Below are 14904 nucleotides of genomic sequence, written 5' to 3' on the forward strand. Positions count from 1 at the left end.
CTTTATTGAAGATACTGTAGCAAAGGAAAATGTCCTTAAAATATCTCTGAAGAAAGTAAGTTCTCTTGATTAGTCTTCGTTATATCACTATTGCCGAGGCGATCGGCTCCGGGGCAGACACGTTCTGCAGCGGAGCGGGGGATCGGGACAGGCAGGGCTTTTTTTTCCGACATCGAGGCCGCTCGAGGGAGCCGCCAGGACCCGGCAGCCCCCGCGAGGGAGGCTGACGAGGCGTAGGCGGAGCCAGCAGCGTCCCCTCCCCGGCCGTTCAAAAGCAGCCCCTGGGGAGCGCGGGCGACCAGGGTGCAGCAGTTCGCGCAGCAGTTCGCGCAGCAGTTCGCGCAGCAGTTCGCGCAGCAGTTCGCGCAGCAGTTCGCGCAGCAGTTCGCGCAGCAGTTCGCGCAGCAGTTCGCGCAGCAGTTCGCGCAGCAGTTCGCGCAGCAGTTCGCGCAGCAGTTCGCGCAGCAGTTCGCGCAGGGAGGGCGGTTTGCTGCTCTTTTGCAGCAGTCTTTCCCTTCGGTACCTGTAACCTGCCTGCGAGGAACCTGGCCATGGTATCAACCGGGCAGAAAAACATGGCCTCCGCATCTTTTGCGGCCTCTCCAGCCGCAGGCACCGATGAGGCTACTCAGACGGAGGGCTTGGGGAAACATACAGCCGTCCGGGTCTTGGGCTGCAGGGTGTGCCTGAGTCTTCTGTCAGTATCCGACAGCAGCGGTGAGGGGTATGCCTCTGGGAGGTGTGCCCAGGTTGAAGAGCTGCTCAGCCAGGTAGCGGAGCTTCGGGAGGAGGTGAGCAGGCTCAGAAGCATCAGGGAGTCAGAGAGGGAAATTGACTGGTCGAGGTGTACTCTGCCATCTCCGAGACAGACTCACGAGCCTGCCATTGCACAAATGTCTCCTGTTATGCAGAAGACAAAAGTTCCCTCATCCCGCCAGGCAGCAGGAGGGAACCTAAGCCAAGGGGGGGAATGGAGGCAGATTCCTCTTCCAGGGGGTAGGCGAGCCCTGTCCTTGCCCACCTCACCTTCCCATCTACCCTTATATAACAGGTATGAAGCTCTAGAACATGACAACCAGAACAACGAAGCAGGCGAAAGCCCGTCCCGGTTGGTGAGGATGCATAAGGCAAGGTCCCCTACCCCCCACATTGCTACATCAGCTCTCAAAAAAGAAAGAAGGGTTATTGTCATGGGGGACTGCCTTTTGAAAGGGACAGAGAGCCCAATATGCTGACTGGACCCTACCCACAGGGAAGTCTGTTGCCTCCCTGGGGCTCGGGTGAGAGACTTTGCTAGGAAAGTCTCTGGCTCGGGTGAAAGACTTTGCTTAGAGGGTAAGACGTATGAGTGGCTGAGGTCACTGGGCCTGGTTCAGCCTGGGGAAGAGGAGGCTGAGGGGGGACCTCATCACAGTCTACAACTTCCTCGCGAGAGGGAGTGGAGAGGCAGATGACCTATTCTGTGTTATCACCAGTGACAGGACCTGTGGGAACAGTGTGAAGCTGAGGCAGGGGAAGTTTAGGCTGGACATCAGGAGGAGGTTCTTCACTGAAACTGAAAGGGTGGTTGCACACTGGAACAGGCTCCCCAGGGAAGTAGTCACTGCACCAAGCCTGTCTGAATTTAAGAAGAGATTGGATGGTGCACTTAGTCACATGGTCTAAACTTTTGGGCAGACCTGTGCAGTGCCAGGAGTTGGACTTGATGATCCTTATGGGTCCCTTCCAACTTGGGATATTCCATGATTCTATGATTATTCTATCATGAGTGTTTTGAATGGGAAAACAAGACTCTTAGTTTCATCCCCACCAGCCTAGCTGTGCAGATCTGGCTGGCGGACTACACATACCTGGGCATTTTTGTCATTTTCCACGGAATTTTATGGCATCCCCCCAATACATTTTAATACAGCTTAACCTCCACTGAATGAAACTGGCAAGATTTAGAGGAGGCAGCTAATCGAGGGGCAGGCCCTGCGGCAGTCGCGTAGGGGTGGCAGCTGCTGAGCCCCCTGAGGGGAGCCTCCCAGCTCCCACCGGCCAAGTTTCTCAGCGACCCCACGGCGCTGGCGGCCACGTTTCTTTCCAGCGAAATGCCTCCTGTTATCCCGCCCAGGGCCGGGGAGGAACAAGCTCAAGCACTCCCGGGGCGGGACGGGGAGGTCTCCTCAGCGCCGGGGCCGCTGTGAGGGGCGAAACCCGGGGCCCTGCCTCGGCCGCCGTGCGGGAGGCGGACTTCGGCCCGCGGCCGCTCCGGGGGTTTTCGACACCGCCCCGGGCCAGCCGAGCGCCTTCCCCCGACGGGCAAAGGGCGCCTTGCTGCGGGAGAGCCCAGCCCGCCCCGCTCCCCTGCCCGGCCTCCCCCGGCGCTTCCCAGGGACCGTGCCCGGGCGTGCGAGTGAGTGAGTGAGTGAGGGGGGCCGGTGGGGGCTGAGGGTAGAAGGGCCGGGGGAGTGCAAGCGTCTCCGAGGGAGGCTCGGCAGGGAAAGGTGGGGGGACACGGCCCAGGGGTGCCCCGTCCAGGCCCCGGCCCCTCCCGTGGAGCAGCAGCGGCTGTGTGCCGCAGGTGGGTTGTTGAGAAAGAGCAGGGTGGGTGGGGTCGGTCAGCGAGAGCAGTTTCGGCTGTGGAGATGAAACCTCCCGCACCATTTCTGTGGGTAGATGAACTCTTGTTTACCTGCAAGACTAAAGGGAGAGTTACTCCAAAACAACCCCACAGCAGATAAATTTAAACTGTGTACACAGCCTGCAGCAAAAGAGAGCAGGAAATGCTGTTACCTGAGGGCTGCGCATCCCTCCACCAGGCCCAGCAGGAGCAGGCTGCCCCAGCACCACACCAAGGGCTGTGCTGCGCCAGTCATGGGCACTGCCACCAGCCATCCACCTTTCTTGTTACACGTTGTGCATCTGTCAGGGGATGGGAGCATCTTGGCCACAGCACAATGTACAATTCCAGTCAGCAACCATCTCCATGTAGTGTCCATATTGGTCTGGAGGAACCAGGGTAGGCTAGTGTGCAGGGAGGAGGCCCAAGTGTGGGTGAACAGGGGGATCATATGATAAGAACTGTGCTTTAATATTAGTGTATGTTTTCTACTACATATGTTGGATTTAAATTAAAGCAGAACAGCTTGATATTTAACCTCTGCACCTCAGAGCTTTAAAGCACAGAAATTTGTGAATCATCTACATGCTGATTTGCAAAGTCACTCAAATACCGTGGTGTGGACACTGTCGACTGACTTCACTCCCCACTCACTGCAAGATAAAAGTTAATTATCTCATTGATACTTTGTCTCTCCTGTTCCATTTTAATGGGTTCATTGATGTAAAACAAAAACACCACCAACAAAAACATGAAATAACATCTAAATATAAATCTGGTGAATTTATGTGATGGAGCAGTTTCAAAATACTGCTTCAGTAACTTCAAAGGAACATTAGAGAGTCTGCTTCTTTTTTTTGTTGTTGGTAATTCGGCCTCCTAGCCCAGACAGCAGGTACCGTAACTGTCTTGGTACATGTCTTGGATCATTTTTATTTCCCGCTTTATCAGATAACAGCACGGCTCTGATTGGTTAACAGTAATGATTCCCAATGCCCTCTAACCTTTCTAGATTAGCCACCTCATCCACCTACAGAACCACTTGGCTACTGCCCTTTTTTCAGTATGTCCACTTGTGCAAGCAAGGCACTTAACCTCTTTGTCTTGGACTGACAATCCTTTAAATCTAAAGGTCTAGAAATAAGGTCCCTGGGCTGACTTCTAAGACTTTTGCTTAGCTTTCTTGCAGGAAGACAAGCTGATTTAATCCTCAGATGTCCTATGCAGCTTTTTTCTTTGTCTCCCCACTCCTTTTCCAAAAATCAGAACAAAAAGTAGTAATTCATTTTTCACCTTTCGTATGTTTGCTGTACTTCAGAAAAGTCCCTTCTCACACATGACCCCAAATCAGCCACCATAGAGTAGCAGTGGTGGGTACCAGTAGGTTAAATGAACATCTGTTTCTCCTGCAAACTTAGTATTGCATTCAGAAACATTACAAGGATGCAAGGAGCCCCTAACAGCTAACTTAGGAATTCCACTGCCCACTTCTGGCTACCTAGTGTAAGATTACAGATATTCTTACATCATAGCAATAGTTTTCCTGCTAAGATGCTCTTGCTCTCCTCACTCTTAGAAGAATGCTGTCCCTAGGCCCACTTATCAGTATCTACCTGGAAAGCAGATAACATTTTTAAAGTGAGCTCCAGAATTTGAAGATCACAGAATACAATAACTATATTTTATGTTGCTGTATGTACTTCTGCAGGGCTGCTTGCTGATTCTTGAGGAATCTTGTGATGTGTATGTTCATAAAGGGGTCATGATATGCAAGGATTCAGATAAAGACATTCAGTAATAATCCAGTAAGACAAAAATACAACTTTTTGTTGTTGGTAAGTACCAAACATTTAATTAGAACCAGGCTGTTTACATCTCCTTAAATCAAGATATTTTGCTTTGACATAGCCACCACAATATTTAATAGAGCTGCCCATAAAACTAAAAGCTCCCTCCTGGGTAAGCTTCAGTTAGCATCACCAGCAAATCTCAGAGCCTCAGATGTACCTATTGGTACCCTATTGGGATAACAATTTGATTTTTGCAGTTACAGGAGTGGGTAGAAAACCAACCAAAACCCACTTTTGTTGAAATACAGTTCTTAGGAACATGACATGGGCTATAAATTCTCTCCCTCAAAAGAGCAGGATGAAACTAAGTTTAGAAAGAAGACATTAAATTTGACTGATGCTCTCCAGTTCAAAGACTCCTGCAAAATTCCATAAAACTATAAAAGAATTTGAACATTGATAAACCCATGCATGCTCATAGAGGTGCATACATTGTCAGAGAGCAAAGTATCATCATGTTCTAGTTCCAGGACTTAATGATACCAGTCTCTTCAATATACATTTGAATTGCTCTATGAGTTTCAAAGTCTGCATGCATGGGAGGCTTTTAACAAACAAGCTTTTAAAAAGATCTAGACTTCAGTGATAGTATCCTAGCATGAGACAGGACACAAACACCTAGTCCCATAACATCAATGCTTCCTTTTGATTGTTGTTTGAGATAACACCTTCAGGAGCTCAGCAGGCACAGCTTACACTGTAGCAAACTGTAGAACTGCAGCCTCCAGCGCTGCCCCTTAGATTGTGGCACAGAGTAACACACTCCAACTGAATGCGATTTCAGGGATTCCACAGTCTACTCTGGCTCTTGTAGCCAACACCTACATAGGTCATAGGCTTTGCAGCCAGCAGCCTGTTCAGAAAGCACAGTAATATTTGTTGGTATTGTAGATCCCATGCCAAAATAAACAGACCAGTATGTCTTCCTTATGTAATTGACCAGGCACCTTTCACAGATTATCAGGGCCGAAGCCCATACTCCAGCAAACCCCATCAGCTATCTGCTGTTCCTGTGAAATACCATGACCGACCAGTTCTCTAGATTAAGCATATGTCCTTTAGGATTGTAGCCATCCTCATCACAAATAAAACAACACAAGTAAAACCTCTCTACCTTTCTGTTCTCCTCTGCTGCATCACCAGAAATTGTAAAACCTTCTTCTGAAGGAACAACCCTTTTAATATTCTCCATCTGTAAAAGATAACCCCCCCCAACTTCAGCTGGGATCCATTTTGAATTAGCCAAGTGAGAATCAGGTGTGTCAATTCTCAGATTAGACCTATACATTGCATCTTTTTTTTTTTTCTTTGGCTAGGGCAACTGTTTCCCCACATAGTTGATCATTCATGTCCTAGAAAATTCAGGATTTGTACAGCTTATTACTATCCTTCCTAGAGAAAAGTAAAAGTATGCTTCTTCCCATACGTTCCCTGAGAGAAAACTACATTTGCATTTGAGAGCATACATTAAATTATAAATAAATACAGTTCCACATGGAAGACTTATAACATTAATTAAGGACTGCATATAATGTTGCTACAGAGTTGGGCCTTCAGGGCTTGTGTGTATTCTCACAAACTAGAGATTTCTCTCACAAAATTGTAGAGTTTCACATGAGAAAATGAGTACAGTTCTATTCCACCTTTTAGTAAGAAAAAAAAAGCTATTTCAATGATTCATTAAGACACTTTTTTGTGAAAATAAACATATTTTACAACAATGTGGGGCTTATATGATAAATTATTATAAAATATTGGATAACTATGAAACTTGAGTGTAAGAAAATCAACATTAACAACCTAATTTCTTTCTGAAAAAAATAGATTTCACAAACATAATACACTGTTGAATATATTTCCAGGAGCAAGCTTGCCTGTCTTTATCAGATGGGCAGTACAGTACAGCATACGAGCCCCTGGAGAGGTTGCTGTCCCTAGAATCCACAGCAACCCCTTAGATAGAAGCCATGGGACAGGAAAAATTAGTTTTTACAATCCAAGGATATCTATCAATTTTTACTAAATGTACCAAGAGTAATGGTTTCAAAGGGAGAGCAAGAGAGACACACTTCAAACTGGCCAGCAGCATTGGTACTTTGGCACTTAAATGGGCTGTGAAAATCTTGGATTTAGTCCCTGCACCTGAACCCCTGGAACACACAGCTCAACCTGTGCTGCTTGCAAGGCTCACAGGCATTTCTGAAGGTTAAAAATTGCAATTCCAACTGAGCCTCAGGATCTGGTGTTACTGGACTGTAGCTGTACTCGGAGCACTCTTGCAGGGTCTGGTTTTAGTAATAACTAAAACACGTTAAACGTGGCAGAGGGATTGGAATTAGATGATCTTTAAGGTCACTTCCAACCCAAACCATTCTGGGTAATAAGGGAGAAGCCACAGATGTACAAATTGTACCTTTACCTATGTTACCTCAAAAACAGTAGTTTTTCAATTTAGGGATAGCTGAAAATTAATTTCACCGTTACACGTGATTTGTAGAGAACCATCGTAGTTTTGATCTGGCAGAACTACTCATCCCATCCCATTGTGTTCCCAACTGAATCACGTCCATGGTTGTGAATTGGCTGTGCACTATCACTGACTCACAAACTTACAGAGCAGTGTATGAGATTGTTGTTTTTCTTAAATTCTCATCTACTAGAGGCAGATGAAAACAGACTTCCAGGTAAACAAAGGTGTCCATTCTTTATGGTCTTGGCAAATACTTGAAAATGTGCTGCAGGTATTCACCTCATGAACCAGAAGCAAGTCAAAATCAGGCTGCATGTAATACAAAATACTGTGCCACTCAACTGGTGCGTATAATGCATCAAAAGAATAAGACAGCAAGTTTCAAAGTAAATTATTGTTTTATTGGCATTGTAGTTAACCTTTAGAATAGTGAGAATGGGTGAAGTATGACATTTTAACCTGAAAATGATGGACATTTTAGAGGTCATACACTGTATTAATGATTGTGTTTTAATTAGGATTTCTTGTTTGTTTGTTTTTCTAGGACAAAACAACCAATTTTGGAGGAAATACTGTAGGAGTGATGTTCTTAGTAAAGATGTACTACTTAATCAAAGGAGTTAAATGTTACAGCCCTGTGAGTCAGATGCACAAAGTAACAGGAGCTCTGTTTAAAGCACACCTGTTAAGGAACACGTTGGGCGTCAACGAATCATTCAGAATCTCACGTGCATTGTCTCAGCTTAGTTCTGAAAAGGCAAACTCTTATAATTATGTCATTGTTGGAGCTGGATCAGCTGGGTGTGTATTAGCCAACAGGTTGACTGAAAACCCTCTCAGTACTGTACTACTTTTGGAAGCAGGCCCTAAAGATACCCTTCTGGGTAGTAAGAGACTGATGTGGAAGATTCATATGCCTGCTGCATTAACTTACAACCTCTGTGATGAGAAATACAACTGGTATTACCACACAACTTCACAGAAACATATGGATAATCGGATTATGTACTGGCCCCGAGGAAGAGTGTGGGGTGGTTCCTCTTCTCTCAATGCAATGGTGTATATTCGTGGGCATGCCGAAGATTATAATCGATGGAGCAGAGAAGGGGCTGTAGGATGGGACTATGAACATTGCTTGCCCTATTTTAAGAAGGCACAAACACATGAACTGGGACCAGATCAGTATAGAGGTGGAAAAGGACCTCTGCATGTGTCAAGAGGGAAAACAAACCATCCTCTTCATCACGCATTCCTGGAGGCAACTCAGCAAGCTGGGTATCCCTTCACAGATGATATGAATGGCTATCAGCAAGAAGGATTTGGCTGGATGGACATGACTGTACACAAAGGTAAATCATAAAGGATTCCTTAAGGAATTTGTGTTTCTGACCCACCAGAAGTGCTTCTGAAAGCATTTTAGAATACAGACATATAACCTGCACTTTCAGTTGTTTGGTTTGCTGAACAGCTACTGCACTCTAAATGTACATGTATTCATTTCACAGCAGCTTGTTATCAGTCTAGGCTGTATTTCATTGAAATTTGGGTTGGCATCCAGGTCTTGATTCATAGTTAAATTTGGGAGAGTAGGTTTGCAGAATGTCACTGAGAAGTTTGTTATGTTAAAATAAAATCTATAGTTATTATTATCAAAGCACATTTGCTTTGAACTCTACAGAAGAGTGTATAAAACCTGTATAAACATCCTGATTGGTATTGGTGAAAATCTTGAAGAATACTTAGCATGACTATTTTGATTTTCTATGTTAATATAAATTGTAGGTCAAAGATGGAGCGCAGCTAGTGCTTACCTTCACCCAGCCATATCCCGTCCAAATTTGTCAATCACAGAGAAGACACTTGTAACAAAAATCTTGTTTCAAGGAACAAAATCCATTGGTGTTGAGTATTTGAAAAATGGTAAAATGAAAAAGGTAAGAGATTTTTATTTTCCAGTATAAAATACATTATTCAAAGCAAAATTTAAAAAAGACAGACGGAAGGAAGGAAGGAAGGAAGGAAGGAAGGAAGGAAGGAAGGAAGGAAGGATAAAGAGAGAAAGAAAGAAAAAGAAAGAAAGAAAGAAAGAAAGAAAGAAAGAAAGAAAGAAAGAAAGAAAGAAAGAAAGAAAAACATGTTACAAGTGATGCTTCACTATACAAAATATAAGCTTTCCAAAACTGTTTTCTCTTCCTGTGTATGATTCCTTGTGAGTTACTTTACAGCAAGTGATATTTCAGTTGTCTTGATTTAGAGATTAACATCTCTATTATATTTCCCTCTACAGCATTTTCAGAATTGCTTTTCAGAAATCACAGCATTTCAGCACACTAGTCAATATACAGAGACAGTGTACAATTACAGCATAGGTTCCAGCTCGAAACATTACACAACACTCTTGTGTAACATCAAGTTATGGTTTGGCCCCTCAGACTGAAAGATTGAGCATTTCCCTTTGCTGAAAGATAGGAAAACATTTGGAATAGGAAGAATGTGGGGGAAGGGTGTCTAATCTGGCTCATAATAGTATCTGAACAGAAGCTCTTGATGTGTCACATTCATATCAAGCTTAATAACATCAGGACTTTTGCGCTTATTTCATTTTAGGCTTTTGCCAGTAAAGAAGTTATTTTAAGTGGAGGTGCCATAAATTCTCCACAGCTGCTTATGTTGTCTGGGATTGGCAATGCAGATGATCTAAAAAAACTGGGGATCCCTGTTGTTTGCCACCTTCCTGGTAATTTTATTACTTCTTTCAACCTTGTACCTTCCTAAGGAGGCAATTCAGACCATTAAATGGAATGAATCCATGAAATTTGTTTGTCTTTATGTCAAGTTGTGTGGACAGAAACTAATAGTGTCACAAATCTGTGGAAATGCACTGATTTTAGAACGGAGCAATAACCTCCTACGGTTTCTTCACTACATTTGATAGTGGAAAATGCCTTTCTGAAAAATGCCACTGAATAACTTTAAAGCAGCATATTTAGAATTTTGGATGAGTGGTTTTGATCCACAACAGATTTCATAAGCTTCCATCGTCATATATATTCAAAGATGGAAGGAATAACATAAACTTTAAACTAGAAAATCTAGCATTGTATTTAGAAGTCATATCTGGCAATTTTAGAACAAGTGATATGTCTGCCATTTAACTTTCTATTTTCATTCTAGTTATGCTATGTTTATGTAAAATCTTGTTCTGACATGAGCAAAAGGCTGATATGACTCATGGTCTTGGTGTTAGTCATCACTGCCCTTGTAAGAGGTTAGTTTAGTTCCCATTTATGCTGTTTTCTGGTAGCAAATGTTATGTATAATTGTTCTCTGTGAAATAACTTTTTCTTTCCTTCTCCCTCCTGCCCCATTTTTAAACATTTAATCAGGAGTAGGCCAGAATCTTCAAGATCACTTAGAAGTGTACGTCCAGCAGAAGTGCACCAAACCTATCACTCTGTATAGTGCACAAAAGCCGGTTAGCATGGCAAGGATTGGTCTAGAATGGCTTTGGAAGTTCACAGGTATGAAACAAAGTATGCAATTGTTCCTCTGTTGATCACTTCTGAATTATTACAGCCTTTTGTCTGTGAATTTCGAAGTCTTTACATAAATTGTTTTTCATGTCCACTAAATAATTGGATCTTGCAAATGGGCCTAAAAGATTTCTTTTTCTTACAGGTAGGAGTCTTTTTAAACTGTTATGTCTTAAGTATCAAGTGAGCTTTTGAACATTTTTTTTAACACATTTAAATCTCCTTAATTTTAAGAAAATAATCTACTTTTAAATCTTGGTGCCACTGAGAAAAGCTGTTTTAAAAAATAAAAATGAAGAAAAAAAATCTATTTAGAAATAGATATTGTATAGATAAAAATGTACTGCGAATTTGTTTTTCATTATCTCACCCCAAATGAAGTATTTTGTTGTTCTGACCAGAACCCGTTAGGCTTGCAGGTAAATAAGAGTGACTTCTGTTAAAAATGACACTGTAATTTTATAATAATCCAGCTGTAAGTTGTATTTTATAAGGAGTCTGTAAAAGTCATCATTGAAATCAGTAAAATAGTTTGGCCAAACTCAAGGACTTCATCTCCTGCTTAATCCTTATGTTAGCAGCCGATCCAAAGCAATGATTTATGCTGTGTACATGGCATTTTACCACGTGGCATTTTTACCATAAGTAAATATGTATTGAGGGCTGAATCATGGTGTTAAATGGATTTGAAAATAACATAATATGAGGGGCATCGTAGCCTCTTCATCTTTTCCCTTCAGGGTAGGCACTGGGGATGGCTCTGCCTGTTACATGTGACTAATGGGATAGTTATGCTGCATGTCATGGAGCATGCAGTGCAGTGATATCAGGGTGCTGCAGCTGGTTCCCTCCATACCTGTCAGGATATTGATTACAAATCTGCCTCTGGCAGTGCTTCTGCCAGTTACACTGAGGTAACTGTAACATCCCACTCTCAAATAACTGGAATTTCCAAAATTAGATGTAGTTACAGTTACCTAGTGATTCAGAAGTAGGTGAAAGTGGTGCATATTTCTTAAATTGCAAGCTGTTCATAAACATTTGCATTCCTTTAGGTTTCCACGGTATATATGCATTATAAACTGTAGTGAAACAAAGGTTAAGAAGAAGTGGATTTATTGCTGTTCTGAGGTCTTGTAATGGCTTTTTCTCTCTCATTTACACTCTCTAGGTGATGGAGCCACTGCCCACTTAGAATCTGGTGGGTTTATTCGAAGTGAGCCAGGAGTTCCTCACCCTGACATTCAGTTCCACTTTCTTCCTTCTCAGGTGATTGATCATGGTCGCGTTGCTTCCACAATGGAAGCTTACCAGGTGAGTTTCTGAAGAATATATTTCAGTAATGTTCTGTAGCAATTAGCAAGTAGGCTTACCCTTTAGTATAATCATCGCTAATTTGGCTATATACAGGAAAATACCTTTTTCATTATTACACAAAGAGTTCGCTTAACCTCCTACATTGGGGAAAAATACAGGCTTATTGTTTGATATTGCTAGCAAAATTATGTTGCTTTTTATCTTTGGGAAAGTATTTAAGTATTTGCACTACTGAGGTGCCATAGTGCTGTTCATCAGGATACCATTGTGCTAGATGCTGTACAAAACTAACCCAAGGTGTTCCCTGTTCTACTGCAGTTTAGGCAGAGGTGTAAGCTAGAATATATGAGGCCACTCATTTATTCATTGAACAAATCCAAGGCCGATTTTAGAATGTGATTTTGATCCAAGAGTCTGTTGTAATGCTGGGGAACTGTCACTGAATACACATATCTTTTCTTGCTGATCTCTTCAGTGGTAGTAGTTTGGTCTGATTGCTGATAGGACTAGAATGCTGTGCTACTGCTAAATTGGAATGATTGTACTTTAAATTAAAAGAAGGCTGTGAATTGTAAAGACAGGTATATTCCCTTCCCCTTATAGAATGTCTTATTTACAGTTTAGGTTGGATATTAGGAAGAACTTCTTTACTGAAAGGGTTGTTGGGCATTGGAATGGGCTGCCCAGGAAAGTGGTTGAGTCACCATCCCTGGAGGTCTTTAAAAGACGTTTAGATGTAGAGCTTAGCGATATGGTTTAGTGGAGGACTTGTTAGTGTTAGGTCAGAGGTTGGACTAGGTGATCTTGGAGGTCTCTTCCAACCTAGATGATTCTGTGATTCTGTAAATTTATATAAAATGGAAAAATATTCATACTTTGACTTTTTTCATTATCTTCCTTTAACATTTACATTTGCTTAATTTGTAAAATCTTGAAAAAAAAATCACACTGAATTTGGAAATATGTCTGGTGGGATTGTGTCATGAGCATAGGTGGCTGTTGCAGGTCCACGTGGGACCCATGAGGAGCACAAGTGTGGGCTGGCTGAAGCTGAAAAGTACAGACCCAAAGGACCATCCAATCATTGAGCCTAACTACATGTCCACAGGTAAAAGCAGCCTCTCCTTCATCTGATTAACCACTCATTTCCTGCCCATTTCAGTAGCAGAATTTCACATCTACTCAACACCAGTTCAGAAGTGATGGTTGGTACACTGTTATTTAAAGTCAGTTAATATCAAAGAGGCCTCTGTGCAAAGCACTGTATAAACCTAAAGAATTCTGCGCTGCAGATGCCTTCAGAGTTCTTAACATTTGCCTGGATTATGCTCATTTCTTCTTATTCCCTTTTGAGAGCATGCCAGATATGTAGCAATTTTGCTCACAGTGAATGTAAATATCTGTGACTTTAAAAACTGTTCTGCTTTATTTTGGCCTTCAGCAATAAGTGGGAGACTTCCCCTCCAGCCTTCCTTCTTTGATGCTATTTTTTTCTGTTTTGTAAGAGTGCACTTACAGTCCTCTTATTTTCTTTCCTTACAGAAAGAGATATTCGGGAGTTCCGCCAGTGCATCAAGCTGACCAGGGAGATCTTTGCTCAGAAAGCTTTTGAAAAATTTCGTGGGCCTGAAATTCAACCGGGAAGCCATGTTCAGTCTGACAAAGAAATAGATGCTTTCATAAGACAGAAGGCTGATAGTGCTTATCATCCTTCCTGCACCTGTAAAATGGGTCAGCTTTCAGATAGCTCTGCTGTAGTTGATCCCCAAACAAAAGTAATTGGTGTTGAAAATTTGAGAGTAGTAGATGCCTCAATAATGCCCAGTATTGTCAGTGGGAATTTGAATGCCCCAACTATTATGATAGCAGAGAAAGCTGCAGACATAATTAAGGGGCTTCCGTCACTTCAGGAGAAAAATGCTCCTGTATATAAGCCCAAGACCTTAGAAACACAACGATAAACAATGTTGTCATCCTTTCATACTTTTGCCACTTAGTCTTTCAGTCTTTCATCAGCATGTTGGTATGTCATACTGGACATGCCAACCAAATAAAAGCTATGCAAAACAACACATTATATTAAAGTAACCATTAATTTGATCCATTCTCTTATAGAAGATTATCTAATCAGTTTTTTAATCAGTTGGCTCAAGTTTCATTTTAAATAGGAAGAGATTAATGTGTGCTATTTTGAAAACCTTTATGATATGCCTTGCTATTTAAAGGAAGAATTTTAACTGTTTTGAGAGCATTACCCACCGTAACAGCTAGTTAGCAATCTCCATGTGCTGAAAAGAATGGTTAAGTAAGCATTTATTTAACTTCTTATTCATAGGCCAAAGTAGTATCAGCATTGATAGGAGAGACACCTACATGATGTTCCTCCCTTTTTATGGGAGGCACGCACAGTTTACAAATCCTCACTGAAAGTTAGACTTTATCATACCTAGCAGTCTTAACTATATAGTATTCAGAAAGAAGACATACAATGTCTTTATCAAAAAATGATTTTTTTAGTAAATGCTGAACAAAAGCTGATGTTTATAAAAAATATACTGAAAAACTGGATTTCCTTGCTTTTATTGCAAGAACTGCAGTAGAATTCAGTTTACATTTTTAGCTGATTTAGTTGTGCTGCTTTATCGTGTATCATAGTAAGAGTCCATGCTCCCGATAACTTCCTTAAAGTTACTGGTCTTTGCTCAAAGGTGAGTGTGTACAAAAGATATTTCTCAGCAAATACTCAATCATGAGTCATCTATCACTAAAATTCATTAATAAAATAGAGCCAAGGTAGTTTTAAAATGGAAGTTTACTCAAAATAGCCGCATTAAATAAGATATCAATGATGTAGGAAGAGATCTTTTTAAATTAGTGTCCTGGTTTCAGTTAGGACAGAGTTAATTTTCCTCCTAGTAGCTGGTAGGGTGCTATGTTTTGGATTAGGATGAGAAGAGCGCTGATAACATGCTGATGTTTTAATTGTTGCAGAGCAGTGCTTACACCAAGCCAAGGACTTTTCAGCTTCTCACTCTGTCCAGCCAGCGAGCAGGCTGGGGGTGCAGCAGGAGCTGGGAGGGGACAGACCCAGGACAGCTGACCCAAACTGGCCAAAGGGGTATTCCATAC

The 14904-nt window shown here is 42.2% G+C and overlaps 1 protein-coding gene across 5 annotated transcripts; it reads left to right on the forward strand.

Moving 5' to 3' along the window:
- The first annotated feature begins 1255 nt into the window (after nt 1-1255).
- CHDH (choline dehydrogenase) lies at nt 1256-14615 on the forward strand. Of its 5 annotated transcripts, none has more exons than XM_048047573.2 (9): nt 1258-2402; nt 4314-4440; nt 7470-8274; nt 8708-8859; nt 9533-9662; nt 10312-10446; nt 11630-11772; nt 12781-12883; nt 13318-14615. In XM_048047573.2, exons 3-9 carry the CDS (start codon nt 7509-7511, stop codon nt 13734-13736), a joined length of 1848 nt encoding a protein of 615 aa, XP_047903530.1. In that variant the 5' UTR covers nt 1258-2402; nt 4314-4440; nt 7470-7508; the 3' UTR covers nt 13737-14615. The 5 variants fall into 5 exon arrangements, with proteins under 5 accessions (XP_047903534.1, XP_047903531.1, XP_047903530.1 ...); XM_067003197.1 differs by having other exon boundaries at nt 1258-2398; XM_048047577.2 differs by lacking the exon at nt 4314-4440 and having other exon boundaries at nt 1256-2406.
- The last annotated feature ends 289 nt before the right edge of the window (nt 14616-14904 follow it).

This window comes from Anser cygnoides, chromosome 10 (genome assembly GCF_040182565.1).
Source record: "Anser cygnoides isolate HZ-2024a breed goose chromosome 10, Taihu_goose_T2T_genome, whole genome shotgun sequence".
Lineage (NCBI taxonomy): Eukaryota > Metazoa > Chordata > Aves > Anseriformes > Anatidae > Anser > Anser cygnoides.